This window comes from Sardina pilchardus, chromosome 9 (assembly GCF_963854185.1).
Source record: "Sardina pilchardus chromosome 9, fSarPil1.1, whole genome shotgun sequence".
Taxonomy (NCBI): domain Eukaryota; kingdom Metazoa; phylum Chordata; class Actinopteri; order Clupeiformes; family Clupeidae; genus Sardina; species Sardina pilchardus.
The window spans coordinates 15,664,670-15,685,391 of NC_085002.1; the positions used below are offsets into that span (position 1 = coordinate 15,664,670).

The 20,722-nt window shown below is 44.6% G+C and overlaps 2 protein-coding genes across 3 annotated transcripts; both read right to left on the reverse strand.

Moving 5' to 3' along the window:
* Positions 1-1,570: 1,570 nt before the first annotated feature.
* LOC134092839 (RNA-binding protein 38-like) lies at positions 1,571-12,778 on the reverse strand. The gene is made up of 4 exons (XM_062545949.1): positions 12,338-12,778; positions 10,026-10,149; positions 9,272-9,326; positions 1,571-3,671 (listed from the first exon to the last, which is right to left on the reverse strand). Exons 1-4 carry the CDS (start codon positions 12,548-12,550, stop codon positions 3,332-3,334), a joined length of 732 nt encoding a protein of 243 aa, XP_062401933.1. The 5' UTR covers positions 12,551-12,778; the 3' UTR covers positions 1,571-3,331.
* Positions 12,779-14,697: 1,919 nt separating this feature from the next.
* Positions 14,698-20,091, reverse strand: rae1 (ribonucleic acid export 1). 2 transcript variants are annotated; one of them, XM_062545951.1, is made up of 13 exons: positions 20,006-20,091; positions 19,409-19,517; positions 19,199-19,303; positions 18,836-18,928; positions 18,423-18,509; positions 18,188-18,274; positions 17,640-17,711; positions 17,320-17,427; positions 16,948-17,054; positions 16,759-16,834; positions 16,323-16,517; positions 15,988-16,073; positions 14,698-15,067 (listed from the first exon to the last, which is right to left on the reverse strand). In XM_062545951.1, coding segments are annotated over exons 2-13 (1,107 nt in total). In that variant the 5' UTR covers positions 19,499-19,517; positions 20,006-20,091; the 3' UTR covers positions 14,698-15,066. The 2 variants fall into 2 exon arrangements, with proteins under 2 accessions (XP_062401935.1, XP_062401934.1); XM_062545950.1 differs by lacking the exon at positions 14,698-15,067 and having other exon boundaries at positions 15,984-16,073.
* Between the last annotated feature and the right edge of the window lie 631 nt (positions 20,092-20,722).

Here is a 20,722-nt window from a genome sequence, read left to right on the forward strand (position 1 = left end):
AGGAAATGTTAAGAAGGGGAAAGAACATGGGGAACATTATACTTTTATATAATGATATCTTATCACTTCTAGTTGTTCACTTTTTTGCACATCTTGTATTTATGTGTGTCTCCTAATTAGAACTAGGTTCAAGCAGCACGTCTGTGTCCTTCCAACGATGATTTGTTTGCCTAATGTTTCCTGAAGACACATGCAAGGTCAGAGGGAAGCTATTATCCTGCTAAGTTCTGCTCTCTCGGTCTGGCCAGAGTAGGAGTCTCATATTCATCATGGCTGAGGCGATGGATTGATTCCTTTTTTTTTAAACTTATAGCCTAATGTTTCCCTTTAATTAAAGATATGGGTGAAACCTTACTCTGGCCTTTATTGTAAAGAAAAAAATAGTATTGAATACTGTTCTCTGACTGCCTCATTTTACTGTGGTATTAAAAAATTATCATGAATGTGTGTAGGAGGAAAAACGGAGAAAATAGGTTGGGAAATATAAAGAAGTTATTCAGAGGAGGCATCACAGCTAGTGTGTGTGTGTGTGTATGCGTGAGAAATGAATACGGGAAATACAAAACAAATGGAGGTGTTTTTTTTTTTTTTCAAAGATATTAACAAATTCTGCAAAATGAAAAGCCAGGCTGAGCATGGGCTGTATATATTTAAATAAATACCCTGACAAGTATTTAGCCCAGTACGCCCACTCTCTGGCTTCTCCACCTCAGGCAACACAACAGCTTGCTCAATTTCTCAAACAGCAAATTAATTTGTATTGTACTCCAGTGGCAGCAGGCCTCTTGTGTCCAAGTAGCATTTATTTAAGGCTGTAATTCCAGTGAACAGACTAATTGCAGCGTTGCCAACACTTGGTGCTTTCAGACGCATGGAAATAAACAACAGGAAGCCATTTTGTTTAAATGTTTCCCTGCCAACCAGCATGGGCATACCCATGTATGAACAATACACACACTCCAAGAATGGAGCAGAGATTAACAGTAGTATGCTTGACATAAATGGTAACCCAAGTAAAAGTGAAAAGAAGTTTCATATTTATAGAAAACAAGTTGTCAGAAGTGTGGGTAGGGGTACAAACACAATATAGAAGCTCAAAGCAGTCAACATGTATACGAGCTGACCCCCAGAGCTCCTCCCCCTCCACAACCTTCCTCTACCCAGCAACGGCGCATGTAGCCCTGGGCTAGGAAACACTGCGTGCCCCTGGCAGGTGGTACTGCTGTAGCCTGATAACCACAGGGCCCCACTGCCCTGACCCTAGCCAAACACACGCACACACAGGCTATCCAGATAACAAGGAACACTAAGCAAAGACAAGAATGAACTGAACTCATTCACCAGAATTTACAGCTGGCTTCAGAGGCCCAGATAACGGACAATTATCCTCAGTGTTTACAAAGAACAACTGGTAGAGGCCACAAGATCACATATAGGTGTTTAGCTTCTTCTTGATAACTGTTGTGTGTTGCTCACATCTGACTATACAGTAGCCCAGAACCCAAAACGCCAAACCCAGTGTTTGTGCATTTAAACCAAACAAGCAATGATCAAAAACAAAACTCACCAGTTATATTTATTATACACAAATTCTTTATTTCCAAGACTCTCTTGGTATGGCTTATTCGCAGATGCTGAAATTTATGCTACCAACACGTTCCTCTGTGTAGTCGCATGTGAGCCACTGGACACCTTCTACTTGGGCATACATGCAAATCAGTAGACTCGAGAAAAAGCAAGTGTACAAAAGTTCAAAAATGGTGCGAGGGAATCTGAAAAGAAATATCTTAAACTTGAACAAGATGTCCGAAGGTTGGTGGGTGGGGTTGAGGGGGTCCATTGATCTGGATATACACGCATTCCTTGAATGGAGGCAACATTTACCGCAGTCTATGCACCTGCTGAGAAGCCTGGATTATTTAAAAGAAAAAGAAAAAAAAAAAGAAAAAAACCAACATAATCCACAGGTTTTTTTTCCTTAAATAAACATAAATACTGCAAATGCACTTACATGTGGCAACATCTTGGCAATGCTGTACACAAATGTCCTTTTCAAGAGAAAAAAAAACAAAACTTTTCACAATCATTTTGGATTAACAGTTTTACAAAATACACAGGCATCTCAGTGTCAGCTACCTTTACATCACGTTAATCCCAAATGCTCCTGAGCCTTCACCCGTAATCCCTGTGTTCAGATGGTACTGAGATTATCTACATCCTCTCAGAATACATAAAAAAAAAGACAGAGGAGACGAATGTGTCCAACATAAATATTAGGTTAGTGAGAAAAGGAGTAAGGTTGTTTAAAATAAGCGTTTAAAAAAAGGAAGGGGGAAAAAAAGTTTTAAAGGAGTTTCATTTTTAAGGCCGCTTTATGTTAAAAAAAGGTAGTCAGTCTGGTGTCTGTATACTCAACAAGTTCTTGTTCTAGAAGTCTCAATGTAGTTGTGTTGTCCTCGGTAAAAATCTCCAGAATGGGAGGAGAAAGACAAGAGACGAAGAACAAGCAGGATGGGGAAGAGGAGGAGGAAAAAAAAAAGAAAAGAAAAAAAAATATAAGAGTGTTCTTGTTTTGTCCAAACATTATCCACGCGGGAGTAGTGAGGGGGAACGCCTCAGTCCTGTGCAGTGGATGAGGGCTGGAGTTGCAGCTTTCAGGTTCAGCACACCCAACACCCGTTCCAGCTCCCTCTCTTTCCTTCTGTCGTTCTTTCGCCTCTTAACACGCTCTATCTATCCAGCAGCTGATGCGTCCGCAACCTTGCAGGGAGGGGAGCGTTCACATGCTGGCGTCCAAGGGTCCCCACTGGACCACAGCTGGAGTATGGACAGCCAGTCCTACCTCCGTTCTCATCCAATAACACAAATGTGAGGTTCACATTGATTGAAAATTACATTATAAAAAAAAAAATTATAATAATTAGAACATTTGATATTTTGATACTTAACACATATAGACATTAATGCAATAAAGATTACCTTGACGACAATGACTTTGAATAACATAATAATAATGATAATAATAATAATAATAATAATAATAATAATAATAATAGCAATGAAAAGGGGGGGAAGTGAGTTTCTTTCTTTTTTTTTTTTCCTTTGGAAGCCCTTCTGAAAAAGACCATGTGGTGCTGTGGTCTCTATAGTAACCATCCTCCCCTCTGCTAGGCTCCATCCTGATGTTTTAGTGCAAATGTCCGTCCTAAACCACAACCCTATGCCCCAGAGACAACACCCTCCCCACCCACCCTCCTCCTCCTTCCCCTCTCTCTCCCCCCTGTGTGTTGGGGGGCGGGAGCGGTGTGCGGTTGTGGGCCCGGCGCTCCGCTCACTGCATGCGGTCCGGCTGCACATGTTGCTGAGGGGCGTACTGGATGAAGGCCTGGGGGGCCTGGGGCGCCGCGCCCTGCAGGCTCTGATGGAGGGCTCCGGGGGTCGGGGGCGCAGCGGTGGAGGTGGGGCCCGAGGAGGTAGGGCTAGTAGCGTAGGTGTACCCCACGAAGCCTGGCGAGGCCGAGTACGGGTACTGCTCGAAGGCGGCCTGGGCATACTGGGCGTACGCGGCGCTGTAGTCCAGATACTGGGGAGTCACGCTGGAGGCCACCTGCGAGGGGAGCACCAGGCTGGGCTGCATGTAGGCTTGAGGGTAGACATAGTGCTGGGCCAGCCTGCAGAAGAGGGAGAGAGGGAGAGAGAGAGAGAGAGAGAGAGAGGGAGAAATGACAAAGGCGTCAGACTCGTCCAATACACCACAGGCGCATTCCTCACAGGGGGGACAAGAACAACAACGCTAATCTGGCAGAGACCTGGGAGCTCGCGCTCTCTTGGACGCTTCTCTGGGCCTGCAGATTCAACAGTGAGACGCAAGCCAGATGCCACACCACCCACCCATCACCAGACCAGCAGTGGGGAGAGAGAGAGAGAGAGAGAGAGAGGGATGAATGTGACTGAAGCAGAGGGTGGGGAAAACAACAGGTCCCGTTAAGGCCTGAGCTTGGGCCTGGGTGGAATGGAGTGGGGTGGGGGTGGGGGTGGGGGTGGAGGAGGGAGACAGCCGGTTCAGGCAGCTCTTCTCCACCAGACACCCGCAAGTGTTTTAACAGCTGCCACTCACTGGCACACACACACACACACACACACACACTGAGCTAGAGGCAGTCACCTTCAGCTGCCATAGTTTACTGTTGACTTAACGGTGGCGACTGTGCTCTTTTCCTTTGCAGTCAGTGGGGGCTGTGGGGGGACATTTATGACGAACAGTAGGACCGTAGAGGTGACAGCCTCTCAACCAACCCCCTCAGCAACTCGGCGGTCGATATGGCGAACCCACCAGGTAAATACAGTTTAAAACCACACTGTTACACACATCAACTCACACTCACACACACAAAACACAGAACAATGACCATAGCCTTCGCCACACAGGAAGAGGCACAAATGACTGTTGGAACAATCTCACACTTTTTTTTTTCTCTTTTCTCTTCTTTTTTTTTCTTTTTTAGAAAGGAAATTTCCACCAGTGTTTCAATTCCAACAGTGTCAGCTAATGCCATTGTCCTTAAGAGGAAGACAAATTACCTAGTCATTTTTTTTCCAGTCAGAGAAAAGAAATGACCTTAATTATTATTACTATCATTATTTTTTTTGTTTGCAGCAACAAAAGATGACCTCCCAATGTCCTCAGGGGAGTTGGGGGGTGGGATGGGGGGGGTAGAGTTGACTCGACTCGGACAGCGGGGTGAGCAGCAAGCAAGACGAGACAGAGAGAGACAAGACGAGACAGTGAAGTCACAGCACACCTCCACTCACTTTGGCACAGGAAAGGGTGTGTGAGGGGACATGTGTGACATATCCACCGACACCCAGCCTTGCACACACACACACACACGCACACGCACACGCACAACACACACACATATTCAGACACACCCCCACCCCACCCCCCATGGCCAAACTTTGAAAAACAAACCACACCACCACACTCCCCCACTGCAAACCAAAAACCATGCCAGAAGCACACGAGACGGCAGTCGTTTAAGATCATCGTGACAATCTCTCCACGTCAGATTACAGTCACACACACACACAGAAAGAGAAACACGATAAGGCACTTCAATTTGTCAAAAGCACACTGCACTGCACTCTCAAGCCATCACTGGCACCTTTGGAGGGGGGAGTGAGGTGGTGGTGGTGGAGGAGGGATGGAGGCAGTCACATCCTGTGCCCTTCCACTGTTGGGGACCTCCAAACAAGGCCCCAAACGCAGCCTGGACCTCCAGTGTCTTCTCGCTCCCCCGCCTTGGTTCAATCCTTCAGCTGGGAGGGTAGGGAGCAACCAAGAGGAGAGGGGTGGTGGACAGTGGTGGTTAGCACAGACACTGAGGTTGCATCAATGAGGTATCAGATAACAGAAGAAAATACATTAACACACACACACACACACACACACACACTGGCGCGCGTGTACAAACACACACACACACAATAAAAAGACAAGCTTTGTGGTCTGAGTCGCCCACACAAGCTCCTCTTTAGTCCTTTGGCTCGTGGGGGAAAAGAAGGCAGTAACAGCTTTGTTTAAGCTCACAGCCAACCAGGCATGGGCGACAACACAGTCAAGGATATTTGTGTGCGCTCTTGCGCACACACACACACACACACACACACACACACACACACGCTCGCACACACACACACACGCGTACACATACAAATACCCTGAGCAAACACAAGTCTTGCTCTTCTTGGCTCACACTCTTACACACACACACACCCCTAGCCATGGTACACAGTCTCAGTTAGTGAGCACTGAACAGAACAGTCCATCACAGAGGAAGGCCACCCTGCCCTGAGACCAAACAGCTCCTCTCCCTCATCCGAGCTGTGGTAGTGGAGTGGGGGGAGGCAAGGCTGTTCCGTGTGGTTCAGTGATCTACTGCTAGGACAAAGCATAAGAGAGTAGAGGAAGCCGGGGTGACTGATACAAGGCCAGGGAATTCAGAAGCACGAAACATCCACCCGACTCGGAATCGGATCAGAAATAAAGTCGGGCTTTTGACATACCCCTACAATTGACAAATGCGGCAGCTGAGAGGCCTCTCGACACACACACACACACACACTTATTCGCCCCCTCACACGTTCGCGCCACAGCAGTCATGTGCACTGTAACGGAGGTATTTAAAAGGAGGATCTTCAACCGTGCATTACTGCAGCAGCGGATCCTCCACAGAGATCACCTCTGCAGGGCTAATAATAAACCACAGTGGGCAGGGGGAAGTATGAGAACGGCTACACTGTGGCTAAATGCTGCCTTCAGAACAGCCCTGAGAAAACGCCACAGAAAATAAAATGAAAGAGAAACCTGCAACAGATGACTGTTTGAGTGCATTGTAACCAAGCTCGCTCATTGAAGCTGAACTGAAACTATTGAAATAATAATAAAAAAAAGAGACCAAGAGGAAACTGCAGGTCTGTCTGGAGGACGTTTCACAGACAAATCATTTAGCAGATCGAGTCGGACCGCTGGCAATCTAACCTGTGAAGTCATCTCTTTAAAATTTGCCCAAGTAAACATCTCCATTGTTAGTTATGATGTTATCTTGTGAAATGATGCATTAACAACACAGGAGAACTAGAGAAATGGGCAACAAGAGGGAAAGAGACAAAAGACCTCCTTGGGCCACTTGATCTAAAAACAGACACTCTCAACATAGGACAGATAAAGAGGGAGAGGGAGAGAGAGGGGGAGAGAGAGAGAGGGAGAGAGAGAGAGAGAGAGAGAGAGAGAGAGAGAGAGAGAGAGAGAGAGAGAGAGAGACACAAAGGTCACAAGGTCGTGTGACTTTTTGCTGACGGCCAACGGGTGCCAGGCATGCCAATTGGACAGAGGACAGCATCTACCACATACATCACACCACCACCCTAACAACCTCCACCCCTCTCTCTACCCATACCCCCTCGCAGCTCATGCTCTCTCTCGAACACGCACACACACACCTCTCTGCCATGTCTAATTTAGTCGAGAGGTGACAAAAGCACACAATTAGACCGGTGGTTATTAAGCTTATCATCACAAAGGAGGGAGGTGGGGTGAGGGGCTTTCGGTTTCAAATCTGAAAAAGTGGTGCACTGACAAAGGCAGAGGTGGATTTTACCCAATTAGTCCTGAGGAGTGAAGTTTCTGATCCCCACCATCCCCCCCCCCCCCCCCCCCCACCTTCTGGATTCCTCAACCCCCCCCCCCCCCCCCACTTCTGTCTGCCACCCCTCATCCCTCGGTCTCTGCGCCCCCTGCCCCCTAAACACCCCTCCTGTCTCACCAAGGTGTCAACTTTCAATCCCTCGGTCTAATCACTCCCTGACAATGCCTCAGAATCTGATCCCACTAAAGAAAAAAAAAAAAAGAAAAAAGGATTCAACTCTGGTTAGTTCACTAAAAAAGAAGAACCAAATGTGAAAGTAAGCTTTGTGATAAATGCTGGATAAAAAAGGGACGTTTGAGAAACCAGGACGATTCATGTGTCCCTCCCACCCCCATCTTCTCTTCTCCCACACACAAACACACACACACACACACACACACACACACACACACCGATTCTAACAGCAGCCGCAGCAGCTGTAACTTCTAGGCTCTGTCTGCGTGACCCCTGACGCCTAGCTCCCCCGTGGCTGATCCGCTGAGCACAGCACTGCTGCCACCGAGCTGTGAGCTGTGAGCTGTGAGCTGTGAGCTGTGAGCAGCGAGCCGGCCGAACCCCACAGGGCCAGTCGCGCGCAGCCATCAAACCCGCAACCGAGCCGCCCGGGGGGGCCAAGAGTGAGGAAGAGCAGAGCCCACACGTACACACGTGTAAACACACCACGACTGGACAGTACACAGAAAAGTCCCTGAGCTCCCACTGTCTATAGCTCCTTGGGGAGAAAGACAGGTGTTCTCAGTCAGTACAGAGAGACAGAGAGAGAGAGAGACAAAGAGAGAGAGAGGCAGAGAGAGAGAGAGGCAGAGAGAGAGTATGTGTGTGTGTGTGTGTGTGTGTGTGTGTGTGTGTGCTATTGGGCTTAAACTTGTATGAAGGGTGTAATTGAGGGAATAAGAGCTAGCACCTGTCAGACGCAAATGCGCCAACACACACACACACACACACACACATATACGTGACAGACAGCAGGTGTCACTCGACAATGCTCCGCCTTGTCACCATGGCAACCTGCTCTGTGCTTAATGGGGAAACTCTAGTAACAGAGAACAGCAGAAACGATCTTACAAGTGAGGCAGGGTTGAAGAAAAGAACACCCCCCCTCCCGTGCCTTCCACCCCTCCCCGCCTCCTCAAACGAACACGGCCTCCCCAGAACTGACAACAGCCACAGTCTGTTGCCATGGTGAGTAAACCAACACCGTCTGAGACTTCTCGCCTCGTGGCAATAACGTGGGTTTAAGGGTAAGGACAGCGGAGTTAACGACTGCAGAGCCCCAAACACCAATGACTTCGAGCACCTCTTCAAGCGCACAGACTGCCCGACGCAGACAGAGCGAGCGAGCGCCGTCCTTGGTGTGGCCTCCACTCGAGGTCAGAGTTCCAGTGCTGCATTGCAGCCTCGCAGTGAAGGAACGAGTCTCTGACCTCCGATGGGGAGGGCAGAGCAAAAAAAAAACGTTCCCGGCGGTTGCAGTCCGCCGCGTGGCTCTGCTCCAGCTATACCCCAGAGAAGACTGAGAGTAGGGGTCATTTAGAGACGTTTGCCTCGAGGACTAATCTAAAGATTTTCCCCTCATCTATACAGACACCCAGAGATATAAGCTAATAAGGGAGGGGGAGATAGAGGAGGCAAGGAACACTGAGCTGTGATACACAACACTTGCAACAAAGAGGAACAAAGACGCATCACAATGGAAGTGGGCATGACCTAGCCTTGTCTTTCTAACAGAAGGTCATGACTGAGTTTTTGTTGTGTGTGGTGAAGTAACAGCACCCCTGAAGCTAGCCTGCTGGGAAAAAGAGTGACTATATTAACCCTAAAGCCGGTACCATCACACCAGTGTGACAGGAATGTTGGAAATTGAACATTCTAAAGAATATCTGGGTTCACCGAGTTCAACCAGAGCCATATAGAGAAATATATGCAAAGACATATATATCTATGGATATATGGCTCGGAGTTCAACATGGAATTTTAGAACCTTCCATTGTACAGAATCTTCTGTTAGAATGTTTAAAACTCCACTGCTGAATGGTTAAGGGCTTAGTATTCGGTTGACTTACCCATACTGCCTTTGGATCAGTGCGGGGTGAATTTGCTGGACACCAAGAGAGATACCTGACGGACACACAAAATGACAAAGAGGGCAGTTCGTAAACATGCTGTGGACAACGTAGGAGAGGCCGTGTTACATGGCACGCCGAAATAAATGCCAGTGCCTCCAAATACATCCTGATAACTTGAAACTTAATATAGGAGGGACAAAAAATAATAATGATAGAAAGAATAATGATAAAAAAACACCCTATATCCTAAGCTTAAGTCAACATATTGAACATGCTATGACTCGATAAGCAACCCACTTAATTTCCCTCTATGAGCGGTGGACCACAGTAAAGCCAACATCATCACCAGATGAGCTTCAGAGATAATTACATGGTTTATCAAAACAGGCTCTTAGAGAGTACTGCTGACATGTTAAAACCTATAGCACACAGTCATGCGACTGGTGTGTAGAAATGGTGCAGATATTTACGTCAGGAGGTCTGGATATTATCGCCTCTTTGTGTTTAACGAGTGTGGAAGTGGTTGTAAATACACAAATGTGAAAAGCACCATGCAGATGGAGGGTAGTGGTGAGGTGAGATGAAAACAAGGAGCGAGAGAAGAGTAAAGACTCTGGGCTGAGAGTGCGAGACCCTCTGCCGTATCCATGATTGGTTGTGTTATTGTTAATGTGACTGTTATTGTTACGGGAGTGTTATTTTCATGGGACAGCCTGTGTGGACAGTCTGTGTGGTGCGGCTCTTTATTTACCTGTCTGCATACTGCGGGGCTTGGCACCGAGGTAGGCTAGATTAACGTTGGCCTTCCTCCCATCAATGATGGGGTTGGGGTCTTTGCAGGCGCGCTCTGCGGCCCCCCTGTCGTTCATGGTCACCTAAGGCAAACAAAAGGGCACATGTTGAAACGATAACATCCACTCCAACTTTATGGACAAAACCCTGTTAGTCAGTTCTTAGTAAATAAACGGTAGAACACCCCGCCATCTCCCCAGCCCCAGATCACAGGCAAATTCACTCATGGTTGCCCGAGAACCACATGAACAAAGAAGTACTTTGGCTAGTGGTACATACAACTACAGTAATTTCCCGCATATAAGCCGCACTGTGTATAAGCCGCAGGACAGTGTTTTATTTAAGTTAAAAGAAACAAAACCATATTAACACCATATTATCTGCCCCCCTGTATTAACCTCTTAGCGGAACAAATTTTGCAAAATCAATGTATAAGCCACGGCTAATAGTCGGGAAATTACGGGTAGAGATAGTCAGTCATTAATGATTTTGATAGACAACAATTCTTCGAGAGTGACTGTTGACCTAGATATATTCTGCAGATAACAAACACATTCCTACTTGTGTTATGAAAACATACATATCCTCAGAAAGCATGCCCATGTGTCCTACATAGCTCCTTTATTGGTCCTACACGTTTATGAGTACAAAGCCAAGCACTCCTCTAGCAGTCTACAAGGAAATGGTTTATTATATCTAGGTTTCGGTGTTGTAGACTTTCTCTAGCATGACATAGACCACCACAATCCCAGAAACACGCACCCACATATCTTGGAGCCTGTTAGACCAGAAACACCAGACTGTGCGCTGGGTTAGCCGTTAGTGGCGGAACTAGGGCTGTTCCTCTCACTCTCTCAAGCGTCAGCACCCCACGTATTGTCTTACAGCTTGATCTCACACACACACACACACACACACACACACGGATACACGCGCGCGCGAGCACACACACACGTTTCCACGAGAGTGTTTCTTTTCCATCCCTTCTTTGGCTTCAGTTCCTGTGGTGCTACTATGAAAGGCTCGCTCACAGACTCCCTCATAAATATTTGCATAATTACCTTGGTCCCTGTCTGTGTGTGGGTTGAGTTATTTTTTTTAACCTATGTACACCTAAAATGCTTGGAGAAGGAACTGGGAGAGTGACCGAGTTTCCAATGCATCTCGAGCATGTGTTTAGGACTGCTGATGGGACAGTTTTGCCATTTTAAATCTCTAAATAATCTGAGAACTCCATGGGGGGGTTCAAGGATGAGCTTTTGCAAATCCATGTGGTTGGGTTGAACTGTAAGTCTCCTCATGGCAGCGCCAGGTGATGGAAGGGGGAAGGGAAACTGATGAGGAACCGCGGATCTGCCCTGAAAAGGGAGACCTTTGGACCCCTGCTCACGCATGTGTGTCAGTCCATCTTTGGAGAAAGAAATGATGCCTACTTACACGACGGTTATGACTACATAAATACCATTTTAAAGGCTGAGTGCTCTTATCCTTTGCCTTCACCCCCTCCCCCCAATTCAAATATCACCATAAAAAGCAAGGAGAGCCCAGAAGTTCATGCGAGCATGACCCTCCACTACTCCGTAGCTCTTCCAGAACGTGCCCACCCACACCCCCAACAAGACTGGGTAGATGGTGGGGGCAGCATATGTAATATACAATCAGCTTATCTCTCAACTCGTATAACTAGTCGTCGAGTTACAAAGAAAATACTGTCTGCGCATAGGGAAAGAAAGAATGGCCAGAGCATTTGCTGTAGGGTTGAAGGAAAATGCCGCCTTTCCAGACAGATGCTTCGCAGCCCTTTCGTGTCGTGTGAGATACACATCCTAAATGATTTTTATAGGATTCTGGAAATCATCTCTGGGTGACTTGATAATAAATGCAATTTATTACTGGCAGACGTTTAATGTAAATGCATACTCCTCTCCTTCATACTTCTCTATGTCGAGGATAAATAATACATGTGACTAAGTCCTTTCAAACCATCTCATAAAACGAAAGATCAAGTGGTTATTGAAACCTGGGTGTTTTAATCGATAGATATGTGACCACCGACCCAGACACATTGTCCGAGGTGATAAAATGTCCGTAATTTACATGACTTGATGAGATTATAGATAGGCTAATGGTCGTCATCAACGGATGGAGATGTCTTCAAAAGTTCTAAACAAAACTACATCGGATAGATTAATGGAGCATTCGCGCATTAACATTCCCACACTCTTGCACGAGTCAAGTAACGTTTTCGAGAAGTCAATGCTAAATACTTACAAAGCCGTATCCTCTGGATTTGCCCGTCTGTCTGTCCGTTATCACCACTGCCTCATCAATGTCACCGAAAGCCTCGAAATACTTTCTGAGGGAGGCATCGTTGGTGTGGTAAGGCAAACCACCGACAAAGATCTTCGTGAAGGTAGTGTCTTTCTGAATAGCTGTTGGATGCATAACTTCATGCGCGCCGTTCACAAATGGGTGCAGAAGCATTTGTTCCGTATAACGTTAAATGACAAAACTGAGACGACGGGGTTACCAACTGTTAACAGTTAGCGAGCTGAACACAGCAACCCGCGCTGCGCAACTTCAGTCACTTCGATTACTGGCAACACTTCGATTGTCCCTGCGTCTCAGCTCCAGCCTGTCTGATGTCCCTCTAGTATTTATCCCAAGCGGCACATGCCTTCTGTACAGGACCGGTCAAGTCCACGGGAGACCACTTTCTATTGAGAAACTACCGACTTGTTAGTTCCGGGTATTTATATACCAACTGTAGCAAACCACGCCTTCTCATAATTTTGGCCTATCACAACAGATTTTGTCTGTAACTTCGCCGTGGTTCCTCCCAAGTCCCCACCCCAAATCTTTTGCACCTGCTTTTGTCCTTAATCAAACAAAGGAGCTAGACTGTATACCACTCTAGAAAGCGCGCTCAACACCAGAGGAGACATTCATAATATGAGTAGTAGCACTAGGCATATAAGTTGCAAATGTGTTTGATTGGTTTTATAATTACGCGCTTTTATCTAATGACATGCTAACATTCTAGTAGGTTTTTACACACATATTGAAATGACATGCCTTTACAAGACATTTGCGCACAAAACGTGTAGCATAATGATGCGTGATATGATATTTAGTTTGCAAACATTTGTTGTTGGGGACGACAGACAATATTAGACGCTAGTTTATCCAAACTGAAACACTACCATGTGTAAAACTACTTCCTTATCGCCGGAGTTATCCATATCATCTGGGCAACACAACAGCACAAAATAATATTTCTTGCCTCGACCCGCCACTAGCCCGCCCTATCCCTCGTTTGCCTTCATAGTTTAACACAGAAAACATCGTAAATCAGACTTACTGATTGTCAGATAACGAATTAGTTGTGGTGTCACATTAGGCTTGGAATCTCATGCGCATTTGCTCTGACAATGTGTGAGGTTGAGGTAGGCCTGGTCACATTCAATGGGCAAAGCTTGGTCACCAGTATGCACGAAATTCCCATAACTCATTCGGCTTACATGCCATTGTATAGTGCAGTGCAATACAGAGAAACTATGTAGGCCTATTCAGTGAACAAACTTCTAAGACCTACATAATTCTGAAGTGAAGCTCAAATAGCCTACCAATTTGGTGGAGAATTACATCCTCACATGTAAAAAGATGGTCTTCTTTATGATGGGTCATATCAGTCTGTTTCTGATCAAATGGTTGAACGACCTCTGTTGTAAGCATAAACAGTTGAACATGTAGGCCTACAGTATGCCAGCAAATCAGAAAACATGCCAGGGCAAGCAGTAACTGTATTAACCGACACCACTTCTGATGCCTTTAAATTAATTGTGGGCAGGCAAGGTAAATATCCCTTCTTAGCACACAGGTGAGATAGCATTTCCTGGTATATGGGGGTGTTGTAGGCAGACCTAGTACAATTCTCACATTTTTTTTATTTGTTGACATGGGAGGAGATTGTGAGTCGAATCTAAAACTGCAGACATCCAGACTTAGAAGTGGATGAGACCCCCCTCACACTCGGGCAGTCCTGTCTCTGTCAGTGTGGAGGCACTCTCGGCTTCTTTGAAGGCGCCTGCTAAGTGGCCCCGGCCGTACCTGACAGTGAAGCGCCACTCTAATGGCCATAATAAAAAGTGTCCCCTTTCACACCTTTTCTGCTGTGAGGATTCCCGTCTTCTCACGTGTGCCCTTTGTAGCTCATCTCCTGCTTGTCATTCATATCCTTTTGATAGAATGCTCGCGTTCACACTTCGGCTGGCCTCTCGCAGCCTCACCTGTGGGATCCATGGGTTTAGCTTTGATCCTCAACCTTTGCTTGAGAAGGTTAGACTTTGTTCCACTGAGAGGCCCAGACAAAGCACAAGCCCTCCCCCTAATGGACAACTGTTGTAACGACAGTAATATATGGCAAGGATTTGTCTGACAATCTTCCAGACTTGCTAGCATTTTATGATGACCATCACCACAAATTAGTCATAATACACCTTTTTCAGGACATTGTTAACATTTATCGGTTTGTTATTAGTGCAAGTGTTCATTCAGTTAAGCACTCACGACTGGCTCCAAGTAGTTCTACACAAACATGGAAGGACAAAACTATGTCATAATCTGGAGAGTCCTGGAGATAATTATTTATTAAGTTTACATTTTCAGAATTGAGCTACACCACGCAATGACAGTAAAGCAAAAGGTAAAACATATCAGTGTATCCTCAGGGGAGCCATGTAAAAAAATGATAACTGCAGACATGAATATAAAAAGACAGGTTTTACCATGAACACTTATGATGAGCAACAGAAAGAACGGCTACCCTCGTGTGGCCAGAAGCCACAAATCGGGTCATCACACAAGGGCAGGTTGGCCCCTTCTGATTGGTCCATACACAGTACGCAAAGTCTCGCCATTGGTCCAGGTGTAAGCCAAAAGGGGGTTCTCTCTTGTATATACACACTAAAGCCGCTCCTCGAAGTTTCCGACGCGACGAATCTAAAGACAGGGAGGGGAGTATAGTCAGTCATTCAAACATTCTGCATTGAGTTTTAAAGGAGGTTTTATTGTTTGCTTCTCCCCCACAAGCAACAGATATTCAGTTCACAAATGTCAACATGACATTTAATATTTAATCTGCATTAGATTCTTAATCTCCTTTGGTTAATTTCAGCAACGGCCAACTGTATTTAAACACACAGATTTTCCTAAAAAAATATAAATGCATCTCATCAAACTGCATTGTTTTCACTGTAAAATACCTGATTCTCTTGGTTTTAAGTAGGAATGAGTGAGATTCCTATCAGCACTAGCATGAGTGAAAGTTAAGACTACTGGAAGAGAGTATGCTAACTCTGCTACATAGAGCATCTTGTCTCCCTGACATCAGTGCAAACTAAAGAGCGAGCATGGAGGAACAGCACTAACAGTACCAACTGACAATTGATCGACCTGGGTTCGATCCCCCCGTTGCCAGTTTTGGATAAAAGTGTCTGTTAAATATCAATCAACTTTAAGTTTAAAGAAGCATAGCCCTTATTTCATCAGGAAGTCCCTGCAACTCTGGGCAAGGCTGAAGACATGCTTAATGCCATAGCACTCTCTGGATTCCAAATCCAGCTGCTCTTTGAATCAACTCATTTAAATTAATACATAATCAAAACAAATAAATAGTGAAGAAAATGACATGCAACTCCCCCTCTCCACCCCAGAGAACAGAAAATACAGCCAATATCCCTGACCCCACCCCCCAGCATGCACTGCAGAGGGGGCTTGTGGGGCAGAAGAGCCCAGGCCATGAGTCCCCATGTCCCTGAGAAAGAGAGAGAGAGAGAGTAGTCGGCGCAAAGGAAGGCAGGCAGCCCTGTCTGGTGACACCGTCTCCAGGGTAATGGACACGACGGCTGCCTGGCTCTCACCATTTCTTGTTCCGAGGCTTCAACTCCTCGGCAGCATTTCGCAGGAAGATGTAGTTCTTCTTCTGGGGATTGTAGTACTCATGGCCCTGGGGAAGACAGAAAGGCCAAAAATCATGAGCTAAGCACAAGGAAAGCTCAGTGAAGATCATTACAATAGCCACCAAAACCGAGACTTGATGCTTGCTGTGTCATTGACAGTATAGCACATCTAAGATATAGCGGGCTTGGTGGAACAGAGGTAATTGTCACTGCCTGACAATCGATTGGCCAAGGATTCCCAAATGAGCCTTTGTGAGTCAACTTCAGCTAACTTTAACTTTAAGATCGTGTCACACCTTTGACCAATCATAACTGGAGGAGTAGGCAAAGATATTTCCATTGTTGTTGAAGCAACAGGCTGTGATTGGCTGATCCAGCTGTTCCGAGGTCTTCAGCTTGGTGCGGGCATCCTTGTCCCAGAAGCTGAACCGACCATCTGAGCCAACAGTTGCCAAGGTGCCATGGACGGGATGAAAAGCAATAGCATTCACCTGGTAAAAAACAACAGGATCAAAATGTGTGACAATAGCAGAGGCACTGATCCATAATCAAGAACCTACAATTTACATGTCTCTGTGTCAGAGTGTCAGGATCAATAGTGTTTCGCTGAGAATGTGTATCCTTTTTCTAGTTACAGGACTTTGTACTCTAAACTAACAACAACAACCAAAGTAGACTGAAATGTTTACTGTGTACCGAATACACTGAAATGTACTGTAACGCAAGACTTACAGCGTAGATATCCTGGGGAGTGGCGGTATTGGTTCCATTGGATCTATGGCACTTGAAGGTGAAGTTGTCCTTGGCTCTAGAATATAGGTCATCGCACGAAAAACAAATTTAGCACCAATCTTTTAGTGTGTATTTTTCAGGGACACCACACTGAATAAAATCCATTAAAAACAACTAATGAATACTCACGGATTGGGAGGATTAATGTAATGAATAGCCACTCGTCCCTCAATGCTGCCTAGTGCAAAGCCTGTAGGCTTGTTCTGCTTGTCCTTGAAGATGGCCACACAACGATGCTGCACAGATGTTTGTGAAAATAATTGAATAAAAAAAAACGTAATAAATGATGAATAACTAATCAATTATTTAAACTCCATTAGTTAACATTTAGAGGCTAAAGTAATGGATGTAGCAACTAATGATGCAACTGAAGCAGAATGCTATTTTGTTCAGATCAATTTAAACTCGCACAACATCCATCAACATAAAACACTGTATGGTGGAGATCAAAATGAACCAAGGTCATACAGATGGAAGGGTGGAAAATGGATCAGAGCTTACCTGGTGCTTCAGAGGTGAATCTATTCTTCGGAACTCTGATGGCTGATTCTCCAGCTGATACACAATCAGACCTCTTTCTGCCGTGGCAACGACTGCCATGGGATACACCTGAGAGAGGGGAGAGACCAGTCACATCTTCCCTAAATACTACACTAGTATGAATAACTAGTACAGCACATTAACACAGCTCAGGGGGTTCTTCTATTTCTCTTGATTGCTCAGTGGATTGACAGATGGTGAATGACACAGATAAATTACTATTGTGAAAGGAGTGGATTTGAATGGACACATTTTTTTTGGAGGAAAGTTTCATTCCTCACCACGTCGGCACAATAGCTACGTTCTGGCATCTGCAGTGACATCATGGGGTTTGGGGAGCGTGTGTCCCAGAACTGTCGACATGGTAAGAAAAAGGGATTGGGAAGAGAGAGAGAGAGAGAGAGAGAGAGAGAGAGAGAGAGAGATTAGCTATTCAAGGAAAGTACAAAAATATTTGTACTGCCACACAGGCTGCTCCAAATACATCCTTTTCCCATTAAAACATAAGCATGAAGACAGTAGATTTTATTTTCCTTGGAATTTTGAAAGTTTGAAATGTAGCATTTTGATTTGAGCAAGGAAAGGTCTTATCACACACCCTCACAGATCACATGATGATGGTTCCGGTAAAACGGTCCCTCATATCAAGCAACGAAAAAGCCTACTACTAACAACCTCTAGCCAGCCGATAACCTTATTAGAATCTTATTCAACAACAAATTTAATTTCTATTATTTTTTATTCATTTTATTTTATTTTATTATTTCCTTTCTTACTTCTTACTATTATTATTATTATAAGCAACCATCCCAGAGAAATTATGTCTTACCTTCAGTGTTTTGTCCCAACTTCCGGTCATGATACAGCTATAGTTAGGAGCCTTTATCCAGTGAATTGATTTAATTGGGCCATCATGCTAAAACAAGAGCAAAATAGTTTTTTAAAGTTTTATGATGCATCATTAAATATGACTCTCAGACAGAGGTCTCATCCGAAAATAAAAATCAACATCTAACAGAAATTAGGTCACAAGTAGCCTGTTGATTAAATATGTGCTGCCTTACCTGTGCAATCTGCATGGCCTGGTTGCTGTTCAGATCCCACATCTTGGCAGTTTTGTCACATGAGGCAGTGAAGACTTTACTCCCATCCTGTAAAATTAAACAACGCGTATGTAAGCACTGCTGTTGTATCACACCGAAGAACGGTTTCCAACTTAAGCATGTGAAGTGTCTTTAAACGTAAGTGGTAATTCATCTAAATGTATTCAGACTCACTTTAGCTATGCCCCATATTTAAAAATTGTGGCCTGAAATCCAAAGTTTAAGGAGATGGTGGATCATGGTTTGTGTGATTACTTTCCATATTTATGTTGAGGAGATTGGGGAGGGGGGGGGGTTATCACTAGTCAAATAGACTTGTGATACAGACCAATAGCTTGTGGTGTATGGTATGCAGTGTGCACATTTTTACATACATCGCTCCAGCAGACATCCAACACTGGACCTGTGTGCATTTGCTGAGCTTTAGGCACCGTTTGGCCATTGTCCTGCACTTCCCAACATCGCACCTGAGGGAGAGATAAGGCAAAATGAAGGATTTCATTAAAAAGTTTACATATTCATAACAGTGGGCATATTTTTATGCCTTACGATACATATTTGTTTCTGCAAAGACTCTTAAAGTATTAGCAATGTTAGTATATGTCTACTAACATTTCTATACAACTGACCAAATTCTGGGAATGAATAAGCAGTTCAATCTGACCACCACAGGCATCAGGTCAGATCAACTATAAAACAACAGATAAGGCAGGGCATGAGAAACAGACATCACTTACATCGTTGGCCCATGAGCCTCCGATGAGAAAATTCCCCGGGAGAGTTGGGGGGCTAAAAGCCAGACAGCTAATGCTGTCATCGGGTGGAGACGTCACCTCTACATCCTTAGGATAACATATCATATGCCATGGAAAAGAAAAAGACATTCGGTCAGTTACTACATTGTAGTCCTAATGTAAGATATGACGGAATGAAAAACACACTGTTACCTTCATTGGATTATGTGTGTCTGTCGTAGCACTACCAAACACACTTGTTCCTCCGGCACCAAAACCGGCGGTTGTCCCAAATAAACTCATGATGGGCTGGGCGGTGTTGCTGCATAGGGTATGGATACACGAAGTGTTACTTTAAATGCATGGACAAAAATACGACAAAAGACGGTTTGCTACATTATGTAAAACTAATAGTTGGCTCTCTATACTGAAACATGATTAAGCTAACGTTAGTTGGCAAGCTAACAACACTGCAAGCTATCTGCTAACTTCACAAAATAGGAAGGAGCTGCATATAACAAATACAATACTTTCATTCACAATTTCAAAATTCACAACAGTGCAATATAGCGAAGCTTTTATCTTAAAACATGCACTTTCATAGTGCATAGAACTGTCGCAATTCAAGGCGGGTAATGTTAATGGTAACGTTATCTCCAGCACCTCCGGTGCGCAACAGCCAACCCCACGATGCTAGACAGCTAAGTTTGACATTGCCAGTCCTTCTTTGGTTTAGTATCTTAAAGTATCACATGTACTTCCTTCTGACTAGTGTTATATTACGCTTTAAGAAATAAAAGTGTGACTAACCTGAAATAGAAAATTATTCCATAAAGTCGACACGGGCCATGAAATCGTCGCACGTCCGTGAGCCGAAAAGCTAATACCGTCGCTGGTTGATGACCTAATCTTCTGTTGCCGTATAACTTATGGCAAGCCGTTTTGACCAGATACAGCTTTATAACTTATCCAATATAAAATGACTATCTTTCGACGACATACATAGATCATAACTTGAATATATTAGATAGATTTAAGATAGTAAATGAATTATGTGATGTAGAGACCAATACATTTATGTAGCGTGTTCCCGAAAAACTAATTGGACTTGCCATAGAGGAGGGTGCAGAATCCAAAATCTCCTTGTCCTTTTTGTCAACCCAGTTAACTGCATTGCCCAACACTGTGCAGTTAACACTTGTCATTTTATTAGTGTGTTAATCATTTCATTAATAATAATGTATATATATATATATATATATATATTTTTTTTTTAATTTAATTACGTTGTTGTAACTGAAGCCAATGTTTTCCACCTTCGTAAATTAATATTGTGGATGTTCAGGCCACAGTTAACACAGCAAAGTATGGAAACAGACCTAGGCCTATATGAAATACCAGACTAAACTTGATGGCACTTTGTAAGTAATTAAGGACATAGTCAATATTTTTGCAAAATGATGCTAATATTTGATCTAATCCACCAATCAACAATCTGCTAACAGGCTGGAATAGTGAATGCATTCT

Coding starts and splice junctions, on each gene's coding strand:
- rae1 (XM_062545950.1), bottom strand. CDS start 19,498: ATGAGTTTATTTGGGACAACCGCCGGTTTTGGTGCCGGAGGAACAAGT. Junction 18,275..18,422: donor AGGCCATGCAGATTGCACAG/GTAAGGCAGCAC, acceptor CTCTTGTTTTAG/CATGATGGCCCAATTAAATC. Junction 17,712..18,187: donor GTTGGGACAAAACACTGAAG/GTAAGACATAAT, acceptor CCATGTCGACAG/TTCTGGGACACACGCTCCCC.
- LOC134092839 (XM_062545949.1), bottom strand. CDS start 12,550: ATGCTTCTGCACCCATTTGTGAACGGCGCGCATGAAGTTATGCATCCA. Junction 10,150..12,337: donor AATCCAGAGGATACGGCTTT/GTAAGTATTTAG, acceptor TGTTTGCCTTAG/GTGACCATGAACGACAGGGG. Junction 9,327..10,025: donor GCCCCGCAGTATGCAGACAG/GTAAATAAAGAG, acceptor TGTGTCCGTCAG/GTATCTCTCTTGGTGTCCAG.